This window comes from Nerophis ophidion, linkage group LG03 (genome assembly GCF_033978795.1).
Source record: "Nerophis ophidion isolate RoL-2023_Sa linkage group LG03, RoL_Noph_v1.0, whole genome shotgun sequence".
Classification (NCBI taxonomy): domain Eukaryota; kingdom Metazoa; phylum Chordata; class Actinopteri; order Syngnathiformes; family Syngnathidae; genus Nerophis; species Nerophis ophidion.
Genome location: NC_084613.1, coordinates 28,688,177 through 28,709,858, shown reverse-complemented (window position 1 = coordinate 28,709,858; position 21,682 = coordinate 28,688,177). Strand labels below are relative to the sequence as shown.

The 21,682-nt window shown below is 40.8% G+C and overlaps 1 protein-coding gene across 2 annotated transcripts in view; it reads left to right on the top strand.

The window, feature by feature from the left end:
* chd2 (chromodomain helicase DNA binding protein 2) overlaps positions 1-21,682 on the top strand; it is a 68,229-nt gene that overhangs the window by 15,456 nt on the left and 31,091 nt on the right. For both annotated transcript variants that reach the window (XM_061894788.1, XM_061894786.1), the window contains exons 7-22: positions 707-846; positions 1,253-1,481; positions 1,555-1,655; positions 6,269-6,310; positions 6,389-6,567; positions 6,654-6,778; positions 7,950-8,166; positions 8,265-8,354; positions 9,537-9,727; positions 11,062-11,250; positions 11,331-11,493; positions 11,591-11,743; positions 15,646-15,717; positions 18,202-18,351; positions 18,468-18,619; positions 18,694-18,790. In XM_061894788.1, coding sequence (XP_061750772.1) covers positions 707-846; positions 1,253-1,481; positions 1,555-1,655; positions 6,269-6,310; positions 6,389-6,567; positions 6,654-6,778; positions 7,950-8,166; positions 8,265-8,354; positions 9,537-9,727; positions 11,062-11,250; positions 11,331-11,493; positions 11,591-11,743; positions 15,646-15,717; positions 18,202-18,351; positions 18,468-18,619; positions 18,694-18,790 — 2,290 coding nt within the window. The remainder of the gene's footprint in view (positions 1-706; positions 847-1,252; positions 1,482-1,554; positions 1,656-6,268; positions 6,311-6,388; positions 6,568-6,653; positions 6,779-7,949; positions 8,167-8,264; positions 8,355-9,536; positions 9,728-11,061; positions 11,251-11,330; positions 11,494-11,590; positions 11,744-15,645; positions 15,718-18,201; positions 18,352-18,467; positions 18,620-18,693; positions 18,791-21,682) is intronic.

Sequence of the window (21,682 nt, the reverse complement as noted above, 5' to 3'; positions counted from 1 at the left end):
ATTATGTTTTTTTTTTACCTTTGTGAGGATTTTAATTAATTAAAGATTAGAAAATCCCATCAATCGACATCCGAGTGAGAGCAGACATTGTACAGTAAGTGATCATCATAGTTTGTATTTCCTGTTTAGCACTTACTGTAGCAATAGGGGTTCTCGTTGGATCTTCTTCTCACACGGCTTCGAAAACTTATACATCATTCTCTTTACATTCAGACTAAAAAAATATAAGTTTCTGGATCACCATTGGTCCCAAAGTAAACGTTGTTTCTCATGAAGTCTGTCATGATTAGTAACAGTTGTTGTTGAAGGAAATAGCAAACATTCTCATGTGTCTGTGAAATCAATACGCTGTCGTATGAGCAATATAGGTAAGTAATGTATAATTAATGTTATTAAGAATGTGCCTGTTGTTACAATACATATATACTTACATATATATAAAACATTGGAGGTTTTTTATAGGTGGAACAGAGCAAATGCCATTTCCTCCATTGTTAGCTGACTTTTGCTAGCATTAATTTAAGAGTTAAAATGCATTGAAAAAACAAACATTTATTAGATTTTTATTTAAGTATTGTGAATAATAGGCAAAATTCCCCCCAAAAAGTTCAGTTTCCTTTTAGTTTGGAAGAACTTAATGTACAGATGGTAACACTGAAATCGATTAATGTTAATATGTGTTAATGTTTATATTTCTTCTTTGCAGCTATAAAGAAGACCAACATGACTTTGAAACAGACTCTGATGACCTGATTGAAATGACGGGTGATGCCTGCGAGGAGCAGCAGGACGACGACAGCGAAACCATCGAGAAAGTCATGGACACCAGGACCGGCAAAAAAGGAGGTATTTTCCTGCCTAATTTAAAATGCGTCACAACATCCCACACATTTCATCAACCAAGAGGAGTAGTCGTGTACAGCTTGTATAACGGAGTAGATTGACGGACCAGTATGTAGCCATTATTGTCTATATAGATGAGAACACAAGTGAGCAGCAAGGTAATAGTGCATCCTCTTGTCAATTATGGCGATGGTGAGGCTGCATGAGTGCGACTGACAGTGGTGAATTGCGGTTCGTTGAGGGGAAGCAAGAATTCCAACATGCGCGTTGACATTGCATGACCCTCTCCTTTGGGAAAGTGGGCCACACGGCAGTTTTATAACGTGATAGTGCACTCTTGTGAGATACTGACTCTTGGGATGCTAATAAGCTCAGTTCTAAATATGTTCTCCTTCCTTGCTGTTCGTAGCCACGGGAGCTTCCACGACCGGTTACGCTATGGAAGAGAACGGCGACCCCTGCGAAGGCTTTGACCCCAACAATGAAGAAGAAGGTGAAACTCAGTATCTAATCAAGTGGAAGGGCTGGTCTTACATCCACAACACATGGGAGAGCCTGGACTCGCTGACGCAGCAGAAAGTGAAAGGTTTGAAGAAACTGGAGAACTACATCAAGAAGACGGATGAGCTTAATTCATGGTAAAAAAAATACTTACAAAGCTATCATGCAGTACAGTCATTTAAAAAAAATGAAGTACATTTTTAATTGCAGGTTGAGGAAGGCGTCTCCTGAGGATGTAGAATTCCATAACTGCCAACAGGAGCTGATCGCCGACTTGAATAAGCAGTTCCAGTTTGTTGAGCGAATCATCGGTAAGAGCGCTACCATTGACACTAAGGATGGGTACCTTTACTGGTATATATGTGTGTGTGTGTGTGTGTGTATATATATATATATATATATATATATATATATATATATATATATATATATATATATATATATATATATATATATATATATATATACACACAGTCAAGAAAATAAGTATTTGAACACCCTGCTATTTTGCAAGCTCTCCCACTTAGAAATCATGAAGGGGTCTGAAATGTTCACGGTACGTGCATGTCCACTGTATGAGAGATAACCTAAAAAAGAAAAATCCAGAAATCACAATCAATGATTTTTTAACAATATATTATTGTGATACAGCTGAAAATAAGTATTTGAACACCTGTCTATCAGCTAGAATTCTGACCCTCAAAGACCTGTTAGTCCGTCTTTAAAAGTCCTCCTCCACTCCACTGTATTATCCTGAATCAGATGCACTTGTGTGAGGTCGTTAGCTGCATAAAGACACCTGTCAACCCCATTGTACAACTCCACAATGATGGAAAGGGCTGCGGAGAAATTGCCAAGCAGCTTGGTGGAAAAAGGGTCCACTGTTGGAGCAATCATTAGAAAATGGAAGAAGCTAAACATGACGGTCAATCTCAATCGGCGTGGAGCCCCATGCAAGATATCACCTCTTGGGGTCTCAATGATGCTAAGAAAGGTGAGGAATCAGCCCAGGACTACACGGCAGGACTTGGTCAATGACCTGAAAAGATCTGGGACCACTGTTTCCATGGTCACTGTTGGTAATACACTAAGACGTCATGGTTTGAAATCATGCATGGCACGGAAGGTTCCCCTCCTTAAAGCAGCACATGTTAAGGCCCGACTTAAGTTTGCCAATGACCATTTTGATGATCCAGAGGAGTCATGGGAGAAAGTTTTGTGGAGAGATGAGACCAAAATTGACCTTTTGGTCATAATTCCGCCATGCGTGTTTGGAGGAAGAAGAATGATGCGTACCATCCCAAGAACATGATCCCTACTGTGAAGCATGGGTTTGGTAGCATCATGCTTTGGGGGTGTTTTTCTGCTCATGGGACAGGACGACTGTACTGTATTAAGGAGAGGATGACTGCAGCCATGTATTGTGAGATTTTGGCCAAAAACCTCCTTCCGTCAGTCAGATCATTGAAGATGAGTCGTGGCTGGATCTTCCAACATGACAATGACCCAAAGCACACAGCCAAAGAAGTGGCGTCGTAAGAACCATATCAATGTTCTGGAGTGGCCTAGCCGCTCTCCAGACCTAAATCCAAATGAAAATCTTTGGATGGAGCTGAAAGTCTTTGTTACTAAGCGACAGCCCAGAAACCTGACTGATCTAGAGAAGATCTGTGTGGAGAAGTGGGCCAAAATTCCTTCTGCAGTCTGTGCAAACCTGGTGAAGAACTTCAGGAAACGTTTGACCTCTGTAATTGCAAACAAAGGCTACTCTACCAAATATTAATGTTGGTGTTCAAATACTTATTTTCAGCTGTATCACACAAATAAATTGTTAAAAAATCATAGATTGTGATTTCTGGATTTTTCTTTTTAGGTTATCTCTCATACAGTGGACATGCACCTACTGTGAAAATTTCAGACCCCTCCATGATTTCTAAGTGGGAGAACTTGCAAAATAGCAGGGTCTTCAAATACTTATTTTCTTCACTATATATATATATATATATATATATATATATATATATATATATATATACATTTTTTTTAACATGAAAACAAGTTTAAAGGCCTACTGAAATGAGATTTTCTTATTTAAACGGGATAGCGGGTCCATTCTATGTGTCATACTTGATCATTTCGCGATATTGCCATATTTTTGCTGAAAGGGTTTAGTAGAGAACATCGACGATAAAGTTTGCAACATTTGGTCGCTAATAAAAAAGCCTTGCCTTTACCGGAAGTAGCAGACGATGACGTAACCGGTGTGAGGGCTCCTCACATCTTCACATTGTTGATAATGTGAGCCTCCAGCAGCAAGAGCTATTCGGACCGAGATCGCGACAATTTCCCCATTAATTTGAGCGAGGATGAAAGATTCGTGGATGAGGAAATTTAGAGGGAAGGCCTAGGAAAAAAAAAAAAAGGCGAGGGCAAGTGAGAGCGATTCAGATGTTTTTAAACCCATTTACAAAGATAATTCTGGGAAATCCCTTATCTGCCTATTGTGTTACTAGTGTTTTAGTGAGTTAAAGAGTACCTTAAAGTCGGAGGGGTCTGGCCACGGGTGTTTTGACGCCAGTGTCTCTGAGAGAAGTCACGGCCACAGGAGGTAGTGGCTCCGCTGATCTCCGGTAAGAGGCGACTTATTTCCAGAATTTTCTCACCGAAAACTGACGGTTGACATGTAGTCGTGATCCATGTTCGCTTGACCGCTCTGATTCATAGTAAAGCTTCACCTCCGGGAATTTTAAACAAAGAAACACTGTTTGTTTGTGTAGCTAAAGGCTAAAAGTTTCCCACCTAGATCTTTCTATTTTGACTTCTCCATTAATAATTGAAAAAATTGCAAAAGATTCAGCAACACAGATGTCCAAAATACTGTGTAATTGCGCGATGAAAAGAGACGACTTTTAGCCGTAAGTGGTGCAGAGCTAATATGTCCCCTCCAACCAATAACGTCACAAACTCGCGTCGTCATCGCGTCATCATTCCGCGACGTTTTCAACAAGAAACTCCGCGAGAAATTTTTAATTGTAATTTAGTAAACTAAACCGGCCGTATTGGCATGTGTTGCAATGTTAATATTTCATCATTGATTTATAAACTATCAGACTGTGTGGTCGGTAGTAGTGGGTTTCAGTAGACCTTTAAGTGATAAGTTGTATGAAGTGATATACAGTATACACTATTGTTTACGTGCTATTGGCTATAATAAGTTTGAAAAAATGCTCGAATATCATAAAAACGTTCCTCATTGCTTTATTTTGAAAAAAGAACGTGCATGTTTATCGTCTTTTAGAAGCGCGTCAAATGGTCGCGCACCTGAACAGTTGACATCTGGCAAAATTAAGATGAGACAGTTCAAGGGTAAGACAGTTTTAAGCTTTACTGCATTTTTCGTTCAAGCCAGTGTAAACTACCTGCCTGTTTAAAAAAAATGTATGGCAAATCAAATTGATCATGTAGGGACGGCGTGGCGCAGTGGGAGAGTGGCCGTGCGCAACCCGAGGGTCACTGGTTCAAATCCCACCTAGAACCAACCTCGTCACGTCCGTTGTGTCCTGAGCAAGACACTTCACCCTTGCTCCTGATGGGTGCTGGTTAGCGCCTTGCATGGCAGCTCCCTCCATCAGTGTGTGAATGTGTGTGTGAATGGGTAAATGTGGAAGTAGTGTCAAAGCGCTTTGAGTATCTTGAAGGTAGAAAAGCGCTATACAAGTACAACCCATTTATGTCATATACATGATGTCAAATTGACCACGCCCCCTCGCCACGTCTATAGTAGCAATCTAGGTGAAACCCGTATATATATATATATGTATGTATGTATGTATGTATATATATATATATATATATATATATATATATATATATATATATATATATATATATATATATATATATGTATGTGTTTAACATTCAACACAATACTGTGCTGTCCAATTGTAATTGTATTTCTTACACTTGTGTTTTCCTATTTGCAAGAAGTACTGGACTGTACTGAATTACGTAAATAGTAGACTTTGAAACAGTTGCAATTCCAAGACACTATATGGCAGTTGTGTATAGACTATGGTGTATTGCCTTTGCCAGGAAGTTGTCTTTGCAATTAAGTTAAATGTGCCAATCTTTTCTTTTGTCGAGTCTTACAAAGTGTTTATACTCTTAAGTATTGTACTTTGTAAGACACCAGCTGTTTGACTGTAACGTGCATCTTCGTTGCAGTTTTCAATACCAGATTTGGGAGGTGTTTAAATCGCCATGCATAAACCCCAATGCTAATTGGTAGCATTGAGGTAGCGCATTTTGAGAAGTGGAGCCTTACTGTACTTTAGAGCTCCTTCGTTTTGTTGTGTTAGCATGGAAAATTCTAACATTACTTAAAGGCAGTCTGGCTGAGTCCGCTCTGAGGGCTTGACTGCTTGTTTCCTGGCCAAATGCTTGAGCCAGTGCGGTCTCCAACCGTACAAGACGTCACGTGCGGTCACATGATGTCAGGTATAGAAATATGGCATCCATTTGATTTTTACGGGAATCGGTACCCAGACGTACTTCGGTCGGTACATATGTACAGTATATCGGTAGGTCGTGAGATCAAACCCCGGCTGAGTCCTACCAAAGACTAGAAAAATTGGACCCATTACCTCCCTGCTTGGCACTCAGCATCAAGGGTTGGAATTGGGGATTAAATCACCAAAATTATTCCCCAGTGCGGCCACCGCTGCTGCTCACTGCTCCCCTCACCTCCCAGGGGGGTGGAACATGGGGATGAGTCAAATGCAGAGCGTATTTTCACCACACCTAGTGTGTGTTTGATTATCAGTGGTACTTTAACTTTAGTACGGAATTTGGTACCCATCCGTAACTGACGTGCACATTGGAGTCTGGTAGCCACATATTCATTGAAAATGTTTGTCATCACCAGCAACCAAAACAGGGAAAACACATGGATCCTCTGACTTCCCATGTAAGTCAGTGCATTTTTACGACAATGTGACTAAATTCTGCTTTTGGAACTCAGCAGTCAAATGTTGACCCCTTTCAGCTCACAGCCACAAGCTCCCATCCTCCAACGAGCCAGAGTACTTATGCAAGTGGATGGGCCTACCGTACTCTGAGTGCAGCTGGGAGGACGGGGCGCTGTTGAAGAAGAAGTTTCAGGACTGCATCGACAGCTTCCTACACCGCAACTCCAGTAAAACGATCCCCTCTAAAGACTGCAAGGTCGACGTCAAAGCAGCACTTATGCTTTTTGCGCTCAGCTTCATGTTGTTAAGTTTCTCTAAAAAATTGTCGTATTACTTCGTCAGGTGTTGAAACAAAGGCCGAGATTCGTTCCTCTGAAGAAGCAGCCGTCGTATATCGGAGATGAGAACCTGCAGCTGAGAGACTATCAGCTAGCTGGCCTCAACTGGTTGGCCCACTCCTGGTGCAGGTGGGTAGATAACTGGGACTGAAGAGGTTTTAACAGAAAAAGGAGCAGTGTTTATGGCTGCAACTAACGACTGTTTTGATAGTCGGCTAGTCATTGACTATCTTAACGACTATTCAGATTATAAAGTTTACACATTTTCAGTGGCCCTAATTTAGCCGTCAACTTTTAAAATCAGCTAGAGATATGTTTAGGCATGTGCTTACTAACAACAAAGATGACTAATTTGTTCATAAGTATGTAATTGTATTGTAACTATGCTGCTCATTAGGCTGGTATATTTTTTTTAAATAACTATCTTCTTCCCACCTCCAAAAACATGCACCTGGGGATAGGTTGATTGGCAACACTAAATTGGCCCTAGTGTGTGAATGTTGTCTGTCTGTGTTGGCCCTGCGATGAGGTGGTACACCGCCTTCCGACCGAATGCAGCTGAGATAGGCTCCAGCAACCCCTAAAGGGACAAGCGGTAGAAAATGGATGGATGAATAAACTTATATTAAACAAGTACCCGGTGTGTTTTTTATCTAATAAAAACAGGACAGTTGAAATAGCAGCAATATAGAAAAAAACATAAAACAAAACTAACTTGCTCAAAAAAGAAACCCCGCTATTGCACACAGTTGTTTGATTAAAAAGTCACTTTTGCAAAATAACAAAGAAACAATTTAGCAAAAAATAACAATTTTAAATTTAAACAAAAAACACTAAAATCACGACATGACCCGCAGATATTTGTGGAAAATAACGCTGTTTGCACTTACAGACTAGAAGAGAAGCTGTAGTCACATATAATCGAGTCATTTGCTAGATGTATAAAAATGAAAATACAACAAAAGTATCCGATCCCATCACAGTTGTAGTGATCAGATACCTATAATCGATGGTATGGATACTATCTACTGTATATGCAGATTAATACGCCCACCCTTTTGAGATCACATTTGTTCATGTTAGATTTTGGGCATGGAGTCTGGCTCATTAGTGGGACAGAATCGTCAAGTGTGTGCTGTGCTCTGTTGATATTATCATAGCTCACCACACGTAAAGATCAGAACTGCTCAACACCTAATTATTTATATTTGTGTTGGGTATGTAACAGATAGAAATCTCTCCAGATTTACAATTTGTCTGTACCAACCTTAAGACACCGCGGCCATCTTCCCTGTTGCAGGTGTAATAGCGTCATCTTGGCAGACGAAATGGGACTGGGAAAGACCATCCAGACCATCTCCTTCCTGTCCTACCTGTTCCACCAGCACCAGCTGTATGGTCCCTTCCTGGTGGTGGTGCCCCTGTCCACGCTCACCTCCTGGCAGAGGGAGTTTTGCACCTGGGCCCCCGACATGAATGTAGTAGTCTACCTAGGTGACGTCATGAGCAGAAAAACGGTAGGTTGTGCGCTCAAAACATTTCTGTTCAACCTCATTTGTAACGATAATATTATAATATAAATTGTGTGCTTTACTTTTTCTTCTGCAACTAACAGATTCGTGATTATGAGTGGGTGAACCATCAAACCAAAAGAATCCGTTTCAGTGCACTGTTAACCACATATGAAATTCTTCTCAAAGACAAGGTAACTGAGCATGGATTTTCAAACTGGATTCATCTCGTGGTATGCCAAATAATCACTTCATTAATGTACTGTCTTTTATTATCCTGTATTCATCAAACACAGTATTACGGCTCACACTGTGTATAATGTTATAGTGGCCAAACTATTATCAATCAATCAATCAATCAATCAATCATAGTTTATTTATATAGCCCTTAATAGACTTGGTAAATAAAACCTTTGCCTTGTTTTAATGAAACACTGAATTAGTAATCTTACTCTTGATTTTAATCAAATTCAATATGTATATCTAGCCTAATTACTACCTACAACTAATCCATTTGTACTTCATAAGAATGGAATCATAAATAACTGACAAAAAATAAATTTACACAAAATAATGTTGCGCTAAAACAAATAAACTAAATTACTAATTAATGTTTTTTAACTAAACTGTCAATAAAATACGCGTTCAAATAAAAATACAGCTTCTCATTTCACCACAATCAAATTTTTGTGCTTAAGAAATTTCTCTACAACTTTAGCTCCAGCCTCCTTCTTTTTGTTGGATTTTGTCTTTGGTGCCACTAATGGTGTCAAAGTGTATTACAACTGAGTACCGCTGCGCCCCCACGGCCCACAGCCGAGAAACAGATATTGTTGGCAGCCCTATAGGGGGCGCTGGCAGACCAACAATGGGCTCCGGTCATATGGTTGAGAAACACTGGTCCAGACCTTAAGGAAGTCTTTTCCCATTCAACACGAAAGACTACACAGTTTAGAAAAATTCAAGAAGCATTGCTAATGGCTCAACGATAGTGCTTCAATGTAAATAAAGGTGGACAGATCAATACAATTGTCGACTGATCTGTATTTTTTTTATCATCACAAAATCTTTTTGTTGTTTTTTTAATCGTTTATTAAAGGTAAATTCGCAAGTAGATTTTTAAAAGTTTTGATAAAATAATACAACAGGAAATGATTCAATATGTAACCGCATACATCAACATTAGAAGCCTTGTAACCAGTTTTGAAATTCTCTTACAACTTATATGAGAAAATATAAATCGTTATCTCAAGAGGCTGCAATATATATCGCAATAAAGATTTTAGGCTATATTGCCCATCCCTCATTATGGTTTCAAGTCTGTGGTGTTTTTTTTTATGTATGTATCATTGAGACTTCACAATGTTGTTCCCCAGGGGGTTCTTGGTAACATCAACTGGGCATTCCTGGGTGTGGATGAGGCTCACAGGCTGAAAAACGACGATTCCCTCTTGTACAAAACCTTGATGGAGTTTAGGTCCAACCACAGACTCCTCATTACGGGCACCCCGCTGCAGAACTCTCTCAAGGAGCTCTGGTCGCTGCTACACTTCCTCATGCCGGACAAGTGCGTACTGCTTCTGCTCTTTAAAGTACTGGTAGAGTGGGAAAACAACTTGCCCCTAAATTGAAGCTATTATCATGTACCGTATTTCCTTGAATTGCCGAAGAGCATATAATATGCGCCTGCCTTGAATTACTGCCGAGTCAAACTCGCTTCCCAAAATAATTAGCGCATGCTTAGTATTACTGCCTGGTCAAACTCTTGGCGTCACAAGTGACATTTCCCCTGTCATCATTTTCAAAATGGAGGACACTGATTTCAATACCGGTAATTTGAAATCGCATAAAGGGAGGAAGATTAAGAAGTATTCAGTAGGATTTTAGGTCCAAGCTTACATCACACTCAATTTTTTACTGCATACCTTTGGTAAGTGATAAGAGGTTTTAAAATAATTAGCGCTTGCTTACTAAAGCATGCCTTTGGTAAGCGCAGAAGTGAGAAGAGGTTTTAAATTAATTAGCGCCCCGGCGGCAATTCAAGGAAATAAGGTATATCCGATTTATGACACCGAAAGTATTCCAAAGTTTGCGAAGAAATAGATATGATAAAAATAGTATCAATCTTATGGAGATTTCTGAGCCATTTTGAGAGAAAATGAGGAAGCCAGACACGTCATCGTGTGACATAATGGTAGGACCCGCAAATACCTTCCCCACAAAAAACAATGCAAATCGTGCAGACTTTGTGAGAGTTAGCAACGATTACTTTGGGCAAAATTCTGATTGAGAACATTTTATTTTTTATTCTGACTATAAGGAAGATGAGGTCTGCTAAACAGATCCATCTTTAATGAAACACTATAGCATCATGTAGCAGTATTGCTAAGTGCTAAACAATAAATACAAACTACAAACAAAAAAATTACAGCTTACTGTAAAATGTCTCCTACTTCAATGACGACTGATAGGATGTCCATATCTTTCCGTTTAGATGAACAATTAATCATGATGCACACTAAGGGTTCACAAGGAAATCTCCCTGCAGATACTGTCTTCAGTTATGTGTTTGTCTCTATCTTACTGTCTTCAGTTATGTGTTTGTCTCTATCTACGAGTATGAATTGAATGTCACAGATGAACAGCTTCTACATTCAAGGCTAAATCCTCCTATTATCCAGATGAGTAGAATGTTTCATAATCTAGAATATTCAAAATGGCCCACTGAGTTTGTCGCATTTTATGATATTTAAACTGCGTTTTTACATACTTTGGATACGGTATTATAGATACAATGAAACACACGTAAGCCTTCAAATTCAACTTGCTTTTCCAATCTATTAGTACTATAATATCCTCTCGACAAGGATGCATAGTTTAAATCTATTTCGTTACACTCAGGTTCCACTCGTGGGAGGACTTTGAAGATGATCACGGCAAAGGACGTGAGAACGGCTACCAAAGTCTTCATAAAGTCCTCGAGCCCTTCCTTCTCAGACGTGTTAAAAAAGATGTGGAGAAGTCACTTCCTGCCAAGGTGGAACAGATTCTTCGCGTCGACATGTCTGCACAGCAGAAACAATTTTACAAGTAGGATGAGCGATTTCATAGGGTAACAATACAAAAGTTACATTTTCTTTTTTCAATAATTGGTGCCGCAATTTTTACAGGTGGATTTTAACACGTAACTACAAAGCTCTTTCCAAAGGAACCCGAGGCAGCTCCTCAGGCTTCCTAAACATCGTTATGGAGCTGAAAAAATGCTGCAATCACGGCTTCCTCATCAAGCAACCTGAAGAAGGAGAGCCTGAAACACAACAGGAACACCTGCAGGTAGGTTTCATACAGTGAGACCTTTTAAGCTCCGGGCATCACCACGGGCAACAATGGTTGCACACTGCTCTGCATTACACTGGTTTGTGTTTCTCAGAGTCTGGTGCGGGGCAGCGGGAAGCTGGTGCTGCTGGACAAGCTGCTGACCCGACTCCGAGAGAGAGGCAACAGAGTGCTGATATTTTCGCAGATGGTCAGAATGTTGGACATTTTAGCTGAATACCTGGCCAAGAGACGCTATCCATTCCAGGTAGGAGATTTGAGCCCTATAGCCACTGTTCATTGACCCTCCAAGGTACATAACACTGAAAATGTATTACAGGTAATATTTTAACATTAACTGTCATACACGTGTAAAGAGAAAGTTAAAGTACCACTGATAGTCACACACACACACTAGGTGTGGTGAAATTACTGTCTGCATTTGACCCATCCCCTTGTTCCACCCACTGGGAGGTGAGGGGAGCAGTGAGCAGCAGCAGTGGCCGTGCTCGAGAATCATTTTGGTGATTTTGAAGTTGATCAATGTACAATAAAACAAAATGAGCTCAAATTAAGTAAAATTGCTCCCCCTTTAAAGATGCATGTCTGTCGGCCGGCAGCATTAGAGGCGGCCAGTGTACGCTGTAACTTTTACTAGTAACGAGTCATCTAATTAATTACTTAAATGTACGTTACAATGCCGTTTTGTTTGATGTAATGTGGCACACTACTTTTAATGTAGTTTTATGTCAACATGACAGCATCGGAAACACAGCAAGTTCAATGCACAAAATATCTAATATCTATTTCTAATTAGAGAAACAACCAGCACCGCACTAAAATGAACGTGATATCCAATAGAAGCAGGCAACATCACACAGCAGATAGCATGTAAGTACACGCAAACTACTTCTACATGGGAATAATGAACAACAAATAGATGATTGAAGTGACAAGTTTGCAATCCTAGAATACCCCGTTTGTGGGAAAGACGACAAGACAGCTATCGAGGCACATTCAATCTCTTTATTAACCTGAGGTAAAACAATCCAATGAAATGATTCAACAGAGCTGCCATCCTCCATTTGCTAATAAACACAGATGAGCTAATGCTACTCTGTCTGGCTCCTTTGCTGACTTCACACATCACTTGGCGATAGGCACCGCCTTTAAAGGCACACACTCTGCATTCATGAAATGTTCAACTGCATATGTCAGATATATTTTTTTTTCTAAAAAGTAACGCCAAATTACTTTCCCTATTAATTGATTACATTTATTAAAGTTTAATTCTGATACAAATGTATTACTTTTTTGGCAAAGTAATGAGTAACTATAACAATTTTTTTTTTAATAGTAATGTTCCAGACACTGGTGGTGGCATCACAAACCAAAAGCAAAAGACACCTGTAGAGATAATCCTTTCAATGCATTGTGTCACACGTAAGAAAAGAAAAGTTAGGGAATAATGACTAGTAACGTGAATGTATACAAAAAAAAATATGATATTTATTTATTTTTTTGTCTTAATTTTTCAATTCAAGGTATATTGTTGTCTTTTAGTGTCAGGGAAAATAATCGGTGTGCACAATAATTATCAAACTGATAAATATCGAGCTGGTATGACTATTAATGATGTCACATCGATGAATCCGATAACATTAAAAAACATTTTAGACAATGAGGCGAGATTTTCCTTACTCTGCTGTAGGCGGATTAGGGTTAGCAAATCAAGTGTTCCTCCTTTTATACCTGTGCCGTGCTGTCGGCCTGTCGAGAACTTCCCATAAATGAATTGTAAACAAACATGGTGTCCATTGTTTGGGACTATTGCATTGTTTTGGAGAAAGACTTTTTGCGGGCTGTTTGCATCAAATTTTCTGCTAACATTTGTAGGATGGCGTGGCTCAAATGGTAGAGCGGTTGTCCAAAAATTTGAGGGTTCTTGGTACGAATCAAGCTTCTGCCATTCTAATCACTGCCGTTGTGTCCTTGGGCAGGACACTTAACCCACCTTGCTCCTAATGCCACTAACGCTGGTGCATAATTGGAAATTAATATTTGGTAATGGTTGAAGAGGCGCAAATTTGCAGCCACATTATTGTCAGTCTACCTCCAAGGCAGATGTGGCTACAAATGTATAAATGTGAAGGGAATTGATGAAGGGTTCTTAGTTCTCACTACAAAAACTTGTGTGTTCAAAAAATCACTACATATTTCTTAGCTGTTATTTTTATTATTGTTATTACACATCCCGCAAAGAGGGAAACAAAATCAACGATCAACACATTAAACTTTATCAGCCACCTGAAATGTTAGCATTGTTACAACAGTGCTTACAAAGCTGCCCCAAAGCAAAGAAAGGCCATGGGCTTATTCCTGTTGCTGCAGCTTTTAAGGAATAAATCTGTAATTTCATCATAAAAATAATAGCGCGGTACGACCAACCTTATACTGGCTTTTGTCAGAATAAATCTCGAGGTACTGTTTGTCAAATCCACCTTTTAGTTTGAGTCTTTCTCACCTCCACGCCCTTTGAAAATAAATGTTATGACAGATGAATATATATACAGTGGTATTAGCAATTTATGAAAGCAAAGCATGATTACGGCTGATTTTATATTGTATCTTCAACTTTAATAAAGACAATGTATACCATATTTTCCGGACTATTAGGCGCACTTAAAATACTTAAATGTTCTCAAAAATCAACAGTACGCCTTATAACCCGTTGCGCCTAATGTACGGAATAATTCTGGTTGTGTTTAACGACCTCAAAGCTATATTATTTGGTACATGGTTTAATGATAAGTGTGACCAGTAAATGACAGTCACACATAAGAGATACGTGTAGACTGCAAGCTCACACACGTAAACACCAAAACTTCAAATGTTCCATTAAGAATATAGAACATTACACATGGCGCGCAAATATCTGTCAAAATGTTTTAGTACGACTTTAGTGGGCTAAGAAACTGCACTGCTTGATGGATTGTCGGAGCATTAACGTTACCATAGTCAGACGTACTGTGCTTCAACATACGGGTGTTATGGTGTGTGTAAAAATATTACCTGGCGTTTTGTTCTGCTAAATAGATCAAAATAAACTTTTCTTACCTTCTGGTACCTGCTGATGTGTGTTTGGGATCTGCATAAGTCCAGAAAATGTGCGTGCATCTGCCATTGTATTTTGTGCCAACACCGTAGTCATTAAGTTTCTTATTTTTCTCTATCCTCTTGTTCTGGGACATTCATCCTCCGCTGTTGCCATTTCCAATATAAAGTAGCGTAATGTTCTAATTTAAATCTTGCTATGGAAGTGCTTAAAACCTACCAGTGTAATGGGTTTACATAATTCACCTGTGGAACTTTAGTTATTAAGAGTTCCAGTCAGACACATTTCCGGCGTTGTTTTGCACGAGTGAGCCATGGATGAGATGCTGTTATTTGTTATTGATTTAAGTAAAGTCTAAATGTCATTAAAATACTTAGCTCCATCTTTTCACACATACTCGACTCCCGTCCTTGCACGCTACTCCGCTACAACAAAGATGACTGGGTGAAGACTTTCGAAGGTGAGCCACGTAAATAAATACGCCCACAAAACGGCGCATCCTGAAGGGATGGTCCGAAGGCGACTTGAAGATGATTTGTAAAACATCATCTATGCTGACCAAAGAACCACCATTACATGTTATGTAGACCACAAGGAAGTGTTTTAAATTGAGGAAAAAAATTATAATAGGACCCCTTTAATGCGCCTTATAAACTGGTGCACTTTTTGCATAAAAATAGACCCGCATCTTGGTAGTGCACTTATAATCCAGTGCGCCCTATACTCCGGAAAATACAGTAATTGTCTGGGCTGATGGTTGATAAAGGCCGGCTCAAATTTTGACAGTTGTCTTCATTGCTGACTAAGTTTTGGGTGTTAAGGCTAATGTGTTAACGCCGATGGAAGATCATATATCAGGTTGTTGCACACATACATGGCCAGGCAGAAAGTGCATGCGGTTATTTATATAGGCAAATTGTTTTATACTCCTGCAGGTCGCTCGGCTGTGTCCATTTCAGTACTTGTGATCGACTTGTCAATAGCTGTACTGTAAATACTGGGCAGCCATGAGAAATTCAAAGGTGGATGATTCTTTTTTTCTCTTTACCCCGTAGCGCCTGGATGGGTCTATTAAAGGAGAAATTAGGAAGCAAGCACTTGATCACTTTAATGCTGAAGGCTCAGAGGTATGTATAAGACTTGATGTACATATACAAAATAACTGCACTTTTTTGTATTTGTTTTTTGCCAGTCATTCACAATCCTTGTTGTAGACAAGCACACGTTTTTATTTTTTTATGCATTGTAATTGGTAATACTTGGCAAGTACAAGGTGGCTAACAAGTACAAGGTGGCTAACAATGCAGCTAATGGAAGTAATCCATTACGCCCATAAAGCCCTGTAAAAAACATCATAAAAACCGCCAACGATACTTTTATTTTCATCTTGTAACCTGAATATAAACTAAGTATTAGCGATATTGTTCATATAAGAGCTAATACAGACAAACTATTTGGTAATTAGCTTATATTGCTAGATTAACATATTGAGCCAGTGTTGCTGCATTGCCTTTTGAGTTGATAAATTTAATTATCTAGACTCTAAATCACGCCTCTCACCTGGATAGTGGTAGGTTGTGGTCATAAACCGATATGTTTGTAAACTTTGACATTCAATTTAGACCTCGGGATAGGCGAGAAAGACACAAAAATAATCCCAGTTGGAGCAGACAGTAAGTGGTTGTTTTATGTTTGTAGTTTTTATTCCTTGTTTAGCACTTAGCAATATCTGCTACTTGCTGGATCTGCTTATCCCTCAGCTTCTAAATTCAGCTCATCCTCCTTATATTCAGGCTCAAAAATATAAGATTCTGGGTCATCACTTGTCCCAAAGTATTCTTTGTTGTCTCTCAGGAAGTCTGCCACGATTAGTAGTAGTTGTAACTAGAGGTGGGAATCGATATCTACCTCACGATACAATAATTATGATTCAGGAACTACGATTTGATTAAAAATCATTTGCTGCATCTTTAAATTTATATTGATGCAGTTTTACATTTATTAGTTTTGCTTAATACGCGCTTATTACTTGCAACTATTAAAAACAGTACATTCGTAATGATAAATTCCCATCACATTTATTAAATTCATGGAATTGTGTACTAAACTGGAACATGAGTGCATTATAGTAAATGAGCTGGTCGATTGCATGCTGCAGTCAGCCAAATTTTAGTGCTGTCTGGTTTTATTTACACTAAAGAAATCGATTATCGATAATTGGCTTTCACTAATCAATTTTATAATCGTCCATGTCCGAATTGTGATGCATCTAAAAATCGATTATTTCCTCCACCTCTAGTTGGAACTGTTGAAGGAAATAGCAAATGTCGTGATCCGTCTCTGAACGTCGGTGAAATTAATTGCTTAAAATGAGCAAAATACATAAATATGAAATGTTGTTATGAATGGTCCCAATTAGGGCTGGGCGATATATCGATATATACGATACATCGGGGGTTTGTCTCTGTGCAATATAGAAAATGACTATATCGTAATATTCGAGTATACGTTCTCAAGCAGGACTTTTAGCTGCGGGCGTACACTTCAGGCTCTCCTCGCTCTTTCGTGTGTCTCCTCACAGACAAGCAGGCGCACATTCTTACATACGTCACAAACTGTCACGTCATACGTCACAAAAGTATACGTCCTCGCAGAGCAGAGACGTAGCGGCGTGGCTAACGTTAGCTGCTAACGTAGCCGTAAGAGAGAAAGATGCTGCGGATCTGGTAACAAATGAAGGAAGAATTAATTCCCAATAAAAACAGCAGGGTTTCCATCGTCTGGCGGTGGTTCGGCTTCAAGTGGGAATATGTCGAACAGATAATCGTAATTTGTCAAGTGTGGGGGGAAAAGCGTTGCTATAAAAAGTAGCATTGCTGCTAATATGTAGCATCATTTGTAAAGTCACTCGCTGGAGAATGAAGATAATTTCATAACCTTAGTAACACACCACATAGTGAAGGACGAATACTATTTGATTTCCTATTATGCAGCTCATATTTATTTGACACTTAAAATAAATGTCTCTGACAATCTTGAAATTTATGTTTTGGAAATGACTTGAATGTTTGTGCCATTGCTTAATAACTTTAATAAATACACTTTTGGTCAATTGACTTAGTTGTGATTTCCTTCTCTGCATGAAAGTTTAAAAGTAGCATATATGAATGCAGTATGAAGAAGAATGTTTTAATGTATACACATAGAATCATCATACTGCTGTGATTATATGCATGAAGTGTTCATTCAAGGCTAAGGCAAAGTATCGTAATATATATATCGTATATCGCGATATGGCCTAAAAATATCGCGATATTTAAAAAAGGCAATATCGCCCATCCCTAGGCCCAATACTACATTACATACATACGGCATGTATAAAACGTTGATTGAGGTTTTCTGTGGTTTTAAGACCGCTATATAGGCGGAATAGAGCAAAACCCATTAGCTTCTCAGTTAGCTGACTTTTGCTAGCAATTGTTTTGCAAGTTGGAATGTATAAAACGTGTTTTTGTTTCACATAAAGATTGTGAATGATAAACAAATACATTTAAGTACTTCCTCGATCATATCTGTGGTCTATGTTATTAACAGCTCCATCTATTTTCCAGGACTTCTGCTTTCTCCTGTCTACGAGAGCTGGAGGTTTAGGAATAAACTTGGCCTCGGCTGACACTGTTGTCATCTTTGACTCGGACTGGAACCCTCAGAACGACCTGCAGGCACAAGCCAGAGCTCATAGGATCGGACAAAAGAAACAGGTTAAATATGGCCAACAACCGATTGCATAAGTGTTTTTTGAAATCGGTGCAAGTCCGGCAGATGTCATAATAGATACATTGTGGCCGTTTATGACCATTTGTTATTTGTGTTGCAGGTGAATATATATCGACTGGTTACCAAGGGAACAGTTGAGGAAGACATCATCGAGAGGGCAAAGAAGAAGATGGTGTTGGACCACCTGGTCATCCAGCGAATGGACACCACTGGTCGGACTGTACTGGACAGCAACTCTGGCAACAACACAAAGTAAGACTTTGAACTTCTTGGACTTTTTTTGTCATCATTTATCACACATGCACTTCCTGTCATTTGCCTTGCAGTTCCAACCCATTTAACAAGGAAGAGCTTACGGCTATTCTCAAGTTTGGTGCAGAAGATCTCTTTAAAGAGGCAGAGGGCGAAGAGTCTGAACCACAGGTACTTTGTCATCATCATTAACATCTTAAAAGGGCATTTTATTAATTGAATCATTAAGACAGTGCTCATTGTGGAGCATGTAAGCTAAAACATCACAGTAAATATGACAGAATTAGCTACAGTTGCTAAATTATTTGAGTTGTCTTAAGGCAGGCCCCATCAAACAAAGTCCATCCATCCATCCATCATCTTCCGCTTATCCGAGGTCGGGTCACGGGGGCAGCAGCCTAAGTAGGGAAGCCCAGACTTCCCTATCTCCAGCCACTTCGTCTAGCTCTTCCCGGGGGATCCCGAGGCGTTCCCAGGCCAGCCGGGAGACATAGTCTTCCCAACGTGTCCTGGGTCTTCCCCGTGGCCTCCTACCAGCTGGACGTGCCCTAAACACATCCGTAGGGAGGCGTTCGGGTGGCATCCTGACCAGATGCCCGAACCACCTCATCTGGCTCCTCTCGATGTGGAGGAGCAGCGGCTTTACGTTGAGCTCCTCCCGGATGGCAGAGCTTCTCACCCTATCTCTAAGGGAGAGCCCCGCCACCCGGCGGAGGAAACTCATTTCGGCCGCTTGTACCCATGATCTTATCCTTTCGGTCATGACCCAAAGCTCATGACCATAGGTGAGGATGGGAACGTAGATCGACTGGTAAATTGAGAGCTTTGCCTTCCGGCTCAGCTCCTTCTTCACCACAACGGATCGATACAACGTCCGCATTACTGAAGACGCCGCACCGATCCACCTTTCGATCTCACAATCCACTCTTCCCCCACTTGTGAACAAGACTCCTAGGTACTTGAACTCCTCCACTTGGGGCAGGGTCTCCTCCCCAACCCGGAGATGGCACTCCACCCTTTTCCGGGCGAGAACCATGGACTCGGACTTGGAGGTGCTGATTCTCATTCCGGTCGCTTCATACTCGGCTGCGAACCGATCCAGTGAGAGCTGAAGATCCCGGCCAGATGAAGCCATCAGGACTACATCATCTGCAAAAAGCAGAGACTTAATCCCGTGGCCACCAAACCGGATCCCCTCAACGCCTTTGCTGCGCCTAGAAATTCTGTCCATAAAAGTTATGAACAGAATCGGTGACAAAGGACAGCCTTGGCGGAGTCCAACCCTCACTGGAAACGTGTCCGACTTACTGCCAGCAATGCGGACCAAGCTCTGACACTGATCATACAGGGAGCGGACTGCCACAATAAGACAGTCCAGTACCCCATACTCTCTGAGCACTCCCCACAGGACTTCCCGAGGGACACGGTCGAATGCCTTCTCCAAGTCCACAAAGCACAGGTAGACTGGTTGGGCAAACTCCCATGCACCCTCAAAAACCCTGCCGAGAGTATAGAGCTGGTCCACAGTTCCACGACCAGGACGAAAACCACACTGTTCCTCCTGAATCCGAGGTTCGACTATCCGGCGAAGCCTCCTCTCCAGTACACCTGAATAAACCTTACCGGGAAGGCTGAGGAGTGTGATCCCACGATAGTTGGAACACACCCTCCGGTCCCCCTTCTTAAAGAGAGGGACCACCACCCCGGTCTGCCAATCCAGAGGTACCGCCCCCGATGTCCACGCGATGCTGCAGAGTCTTATCAACCAAGACAGGCCCACAGCATCCAGAGCCTTAAGGAACTCAGGGCGGATCTCATCCACCCCCGGGGCCTTGCCGCCGAGGAGCTTTTTAACTACCTCAGCGACCTCAGCCCCAGAAATAGGAGAGCCCACCACAGATTCCCCAGGCACCGCTTCCTCAAAGGAAGACGTGTTGGTGGGATTGAGGAGGTCTTCGAAGTATTCCCTCCACCGATCCACAACATCCGCAGTCGAAGTCAGCAGAACACCATCCGCACCATACACGGTGTTGATAGTGCACTGCTTCCCCTTCCTGAAGCGGCGTATGGTGGTCCAGAATTGCTTCGAAGCCGTCCGGAATTCGTTTTCCATGATCAGACAAAGAGCAGCTCATAGACTTCTATGGAATTACAACAAAATGAACTCAGATTTCCCTCGCCCGGACGCGGGTCACCGGGGCCCCGCTCTGGAGCCCGGCCCGGAGTTGGGGCACGATGGCGAGCGCCTGGTGGCCGGGCCTGTCCCCATGGGGCCCGGCCGGGCACAGCCCAAAGAGGCAACGTGGGTCATCCCTCCAATGGGCTCACCACTCATAGGAGGGGCCATAGAGGTCGGGTGCATTGTGAGCTGGGCGACAGCCGAAGGCAGAGCACTTGGCGGTCCGATCCTCGGCTACAGAAGCTAGCTCTTGGGACGTGGAACGTCACCTCAAACAAAGTCGAATAATTTATTTTTACAGACAGCACACCTATTATTACAACCAGATATTTATGAAAATACTAGTTATAATGAGCATTAAACCATTACAAATAACAATTATCATTAAAGGGCTAATCTACTAAAGGTTTGTGTGTACCAAAACACATGCAAATTTGATAGTGCACGCAAAAGTGATCTATTAAACTTGTGCGCAGAGGAGTGTGTCTCTTTCAGTGAGCTGAATAAAGAGCACAATCCATTTAGCGCATCTGTCTTAATGAGTATGCAGAATCTATGCTGATCATCAGAACACCCACTTTACTGGGAGCAGGCGATGCAAACTTAATCATTCAGCACACGCAGTATGATTTATCAAGGCTGATCACTGTTTTGGGGTTGCTTTTTTGCATCTTTATTGAGCACTTCAAAAAAGTATGCGCAAACTGACGTAGTTACGCACACAGCTGTGATAACAATGTGCTTGTGTGCAAAGACAGACAATGGACAGAGAATCCTCTGTCCACTTGTATGTCAACTATTTGGACTATCATAAATGAAAAATATTGGGCAAATCATCTGTTCAGCAATGTTATTTTAACGTTACATAGCTGCTGAATGACTTA